General features: G+C 37.0%; 1 protein-coding gene across 1 annotated transcript in view; it reads left to right on the forward strand.

Moving 5' to 3' along the window:
* Nucleotides 1–430, forward strand: part of LOC134649758 (PDZ and LIM domain protein 2-like) — a 45,460-nt gene extending 45,030 nt beyond the window's left edge. Inside the window, exon 6 of the mRNA XM_063504589.1 lies at nt 357–430. Within this exon, the coding sequence (XP_063360659.1) occupies nt 357–430 (74 nt within the window). The remainder of the gene's footprint in view (nt 1–356) is intronic.
* The last annotated feature ends 5,570 nt before the right edge of the window (nt 431–6,000 follow it).

The following is a 6,000-nucleotide window of genomic DNA, read 5'->3' on the forward strand; positions in this document are numbered from 1 at the left end:
CTTTCAGCCACATTCTTAATATCTTAATGTTAGTCATTTGACTTGATTGAAAATGTCTTGACAGTTTCACCACTACAATAGAGAAATCTCAACAACATAAGACTTTCCGGTCGGTGCTACATCTACTGTCAAGTAGCAGTACTGATAATTTCGCTACTCGATGCTAGATGTCGACTGTGAAAATAATAGTAGGTATTTTTGGTACCAAAACTGATGTATGGAGTGAGCACTCTTGTCTTACTATATTTCTCTATGCTACTACTTACATCGTGACATAGGCACATACTGTGCAATAACAATGCCTTGTGATCTGTAAAAGTGATATAATAGGTATTTTGACAGATGTTCTGTTTCAGCCGAGCCGAGCGAGCCGGTGACCGCCAAGCCGCCGACGCCTGCGCCGGCGCAGAGCTCCGCGAAACGTGAGTAATCATTTGTTTCTTTTTGGCTCGTGTTACCGTTCCGTTTGACCCCAAACCCTTTGTTCAATTGACTTGTTTTCACCAACTTAAATAGAATTAAATGTCCTTGGAGTGTAATGTGTTTTAACGGATACTGTGACAGTACCTATAGAACTTACTACGGTTGCGAGGACCTTGGTACTTTCTAGGCTTTGATATTCTAAGCTCCAATGTAGTTCCAAAATTTGTTCTTCAGTTTGCCAAAATTTTAATTCTAGCTTCGCGGAACTGTCATCATTAGGTATCTTAAAGACGATTTTTCGTATGAATGTCATATTTACCAAATGCCAAAATAAAACTTCGAACCTAAATGAAATAAACCTCACAAAGAAATGTGGCATGAATACTGTTATTCAACCCATATTTTCAGCTCAACAATATTTATTTAGCCTTACTGTTTAAAATACGGCACATGACGTATAAACATACGCAAGGAGACACGGCGTATTATGCGGCCGTATTAGCAAGTGAAATGCCCGATTGTGATACGACGACCTCCCGCTTGCCTTGTCCGGTCCTGAAATCATGTGCCTTAGTTTTGTCCGACTGTACGTTGATGATGTAAAGTTATTCGTATTCAGGTGTGATAGCAGTAAACTAGGTATGCATTTATTAGCATTGTAGAAGGGGAATAGTTTCGACAATTTGTGAATGTTGTGTTCTATCTCTTATCGTAGCTCATATCTCGGTAGAGTCGTCAGTAGGGAATGCAATACCGGGATACCAGGATCCCGAAATACTGGGATCCCGCATGCTATTTGCGGGATTAATCCCGCACGTAAATTAAGCGGGATCCCGCGGGATTTGCGGGATTTAGGAGCGATGTGGTTCTTACGTGTTAAGTACTACAAGTAAAACGTGCTCGGACACGCGCCTACTGGCGTAAATGCTTCACGGAGCGTAGATGCATCTGTAGAGAAAGGGGGTAAGATTACGGAAAAGAATTTTGCCCGAATTTATCTATTTTTTGCTACCTTGTGCATTGATAATTTTTTTTTCAGACAATTCAAAAATAATACTAGTAATATTTGTTTTGATTAAATATTCAAAAATTATCATTTTTTCTTCACAAGTGTGATGAAAAACAACATCATCAAACATTGCGTGCGCTACGGGACAGGAATTACGAACTCGTGTTATTAATTATTATTATTGCCTTCAATTCACATCTCGTTGTAAATTCTTGTTTACCGCCCTTTATACACAATGTACCTACTATTTATAACTTTTTTTACTTTTTGTTGTTTTAAGCCTTCAAATTTAGTACCAATTCGTAAAATTGTACCTATACTAACTTACGGGATCCCGCAAATACCGGGATCCCGCGGGACTGAGACTGACAATCCCGCTGAATACCGGGATTGAATTCCTCATGCGGGATTGCATTCCCTAGTCGTCAGGTACTTTAGAGTTCAGGCTCTCTTTAAACTATCATAATAATGTATATTTAAATGTGTCGTTAACCGGGAAAACAAGCTTGTTATCACAGAAGCTTAATTAGGTCCCAATGCGTCGCTTTTGTTATTAATGTCATTTCATTATGCATCTTGACACAGAGCACCTTCGCCATTCACTTAGCGCCTTTGGCTCCAACACATATATAAACTTCATATTATTTTTTCTGTGTATCACACACGTTTGATACGTTTAGTCAAAACGCTTGATGCTAGCTTCGTATAAAACTTTTCTCTCGGAAACTGTAATCGTATAAAAGTTATGAAAGCTTTTCGTCAAGTTTAGCCTGTGTTTAATTATAACATTCCCAGAAGTACAGATCAGACAGCAAAATAAATTGAGTTTGATAAAATATTATTATTTAATATCAGTAAGTTGATAAGTAGGTTATAGTATTAAAGGAGATACATAGAAGAAGATTACAACTAGGTTATATTATACGAAATAAAAGTCTTATATCTAAATCATTCAACTACTTACGTACTTATGTATGTTCTTACAATGAAACATCATATTTCGTAAACATTTTACAATACCTGAATAAGAGTCAAAGGTATTTTTGAACGTTAGCTTTCGTGCCCGTATTAGCACTTACAATGTCAAAGCGCTTTGCAAGTTCATTGTTTCGTTTTCCGACGAGTTTTACCTTCGCCTTCCTTGCAACAAAGCATTCGGCGGCGGCTTGTAAAATTAATAAATCTTCAAGACATGTTCATGTTCCTTGCTGAAAAATCGCTTTAAGTGACGCACATGGTAACTACAGAACTATGTAGGTAATCAAAACTAAAACAATGGCGTTTAGAATAATGTTAAACTTCAACTTAACATCAGCATCTATACAATAAGGTACTTTTTAAGTAAAATGCATGTCACAAACGGAAGGAGAGAAAATGGTCACAACGAAACTATACCCTGTTCCGATTTAGCCACAATTTTTTGCTATTTTGGCCCTAAAAAGCCGTTAACCAACCGTCCTAACTATCCCTGAAGATTAATTAGTCTCTTTCGTCCAGCGAGCTGCAAAAGTTCCGGAACACATTGTGAATGAAATCGATTCATAAGATGGCTATAAAATTTTATGGCTCTGTGTACACATTTCGCAATAGTACGAGTTAGCTCATAAACAAATACAATTTCAATCATATTCCAATAAGTCAGATTCACATTAAAATTGACCCCCTTACTTATTACACGGATCGACGGATCACATCCCAGACTACATAAATTGATGTAAATTAATGGTGCTGATACTAATAACATTGTCATTAACGTTCCGATATAAATAATGTAGGTATCAAGAAATCATTCGAGTATTCGGACCCGTAATCTCTGTTAAAATATTAGAGAAAAAAATTCACCCACCAGATGTCTAGTTAGCCTACTTATGTTGTTTCTTGAATTTATTGATATCGATATCGAGATAGGTACAACATACGACGGTGCAAAAGCAAATGAAAAATGGAAATATATTTCTGTTAAAAGAAATGATACTGCCCTTTTAAGCCTAAGGTCAGAACAACCTTGTATTCAATAAATTACTAACTTTATGTACTTTACAACAAAAGCTTAGTCCCGTAAAGCGAAAAAGAGCGACCGCGGCAACCGCCATCGGTGACCCTTACGACCGTGAAGCCTTGTAAAGTTGCCGAATTTGATGTTAAAATAAATTGTATCCATAACTTGCCACTATCCCAACGTTAAAATAGAAAATAGTATTTGTGATCGTTTTCGCAAAATGTGTCACAAAAACACTATTACTTGTAGGTACAAAAGCTAAATGAATTATGTGAACTTTTTGGCCTGTGCTGATGGAGTGAAAAAAAAAACATCTGATATTAACTGAACTATATAGATAGACACGCTACGACTTCGGCCGGCGTGAATGTCCCTTTAAAATTTTTTTTTTTTTTAAATTAAATATTAACTTCCAATATCAGGACCAATTTTGTCGAACGCAGGCCTGTCTCACACAAGACACATTCACCTTATAACCCCTTGACTGCGTGCCAAAAAAGCGGTCGGTGGCAGTCGATTTGGCACAGTGGCCCGGATCCGTGCGGCGATTATGTCATGCACCATCCGAACGTGCGTTTGTTTTTCCACGGCGCTAACAAATAACCAGACTTTTTATTGCGTATCGTATTTATAGCAAAGGTCGTCCGTTGGAATGCAGCTGCAATTGCAGTTAGAGGGTTATTGGTCGATGTTTTCAGTGTCACGATTTGATTCAATTGTTTTGTAAAGTTTTTCGCCTGTCTTTTATTATTTACAATTGGGCTATTAAAGCTTGGAGGATATAATCAAACGGAGACGCCATGTCTGTAATTTTCTGTACAAAACAGTCTGCCGATTTTTTCGGGGGAGGGGAACGTCAAATGTATGCGTAACGTAAAAATAGCCATGTCAGATAAACGTCAGTCCATACATTGTGTATGACCGTTGGCCGCCTATTTTCGACAGAGGGGAAAGCCTGTTAATGGCTACTCCGTTTAGTTGTATCCTCCAAGTATTAAAGTGTATACGTCAAATCTTTAATAAGATAAGATAAGATAAGATAAGATAAGATTTCTTTATTGTCAAAGCTGGTACATAGGTCTTATTAATATCAAAAAAGTCCATCAGCTTGCCCATTTCGGGCGTACAATTATAAACTAACCTAGTGCATGCAAAAAACAATAACTCTAATATCGGCAGTCCAACTTAAATGACGGTGCTTACGTCAATTATATTTTTGTTTTAACAAAATAGTCACTGTTCTTTCGTACTTTTGTGAAATTTGAAGGTCCTTATCGATCACGTCATATTAGGAGCGTTAGTAGTTATTAATACCCCTAACATGCGTAAAGAAATAAAGCTTTTTTAGACTGCAAAAACTAAATTTATTATAGGATTTCATGAAATATACCTAGATATCATATATTTATAATTAATAAATACATATCATCATCTTCCTCGCGTTGTCCCGGCATTTTGCCACGGCTCATGGGAGCCTGGGGTCCGCTTGGCAACTAATCCCAGTAATTGGCGTGGGCACTAGTTTTTACGAAAGCGACTGCCATCTGACCTTCCAACACAGAGGGTAAACTAGGCCCGTTTAGGGATTAGTCCGGTTTCCTCACGATGTTTTCCTTCACCGAAAAGCGACTGGTAAATATCAAATGATATTTTGTACATAAGTTCCGAAAAACTCATTGGTACGAGCCGGGGTTCGAACCCGCGACCTCCGGATTGCAAGTCGCACGCTCTTACCGCTAGGCTACCAGCGCTAGGTTGTCAATTAATAAATACATATGCACGAGTAAAAAGAACAATAACTGAAAAATGAACTGTCAGTGCTTGGTAATATATTGCATGCCATAAAGTTTCGTACTTGACCTCTTTTCTTTCAGAGCAGAGCTAATATATGTGTACAAGTGGACTGAGGAAAGTCACAGTCTAAAAATAGATTTCATCAGACAAATCTTTACAAATACCTACAAAAAATACATTTTCTTTATTGCAGAGACATAAGGAACTTCCTTATATTCCTTCCTTCCTCAATAAAAAAAAATGAAATAAGTAGTATTTTTGTGATACAAAAGTAGGTACTAAACAGGTTACTCGAAATATTTTCATAGTCGAAGTCGTTGCATATTATATTTATTCTATTATAAGGGGCCAGTAATGCACATACGTAATAATTGAACTATTTATTCTAGATTTATAACACTTCTACGGTATTTGCTTACCATTAAGGAGGGGTGTGGCGTCGAGAAACGATAAACCTAAGACGTGATCCCATAAGAATTTCATTTTTATCTACGCGATAAAATTATGACTAAATTAATATATAAATCGATTATGTATCGAGTTTGTCGCCACTCTAGTTTATTTATACCCCTGACGGCACGCGCAAACATCTCGCATACAAAGCTGGTTCAGATAAACTCCAATTTTATTAAGAAAGTTTACAAATCGCCACTTGTCCATTATAATGACAATTATTAAACGGGTTCATATGAAGCTTTTATTATCGAAGTTTTTAATTTCGGTTTCATACTTCCCAACCAAGAAGTGAGTTTACATATCGCCGCTATACTTACTC

Source organism: Cydia amplana, chromosome 7 (genome assembly GCF_948474715.1).
Source record: "Cydia amplana chromosome 7, ilCydAmpl1.1, whole genome shotgun sequence".
Lineage (NCBI taxonomy): Eukaryota > Metazoa > Arthropoda > Insecta > Lepidoptera > Tortricidae > Cydia > Cydia amplana.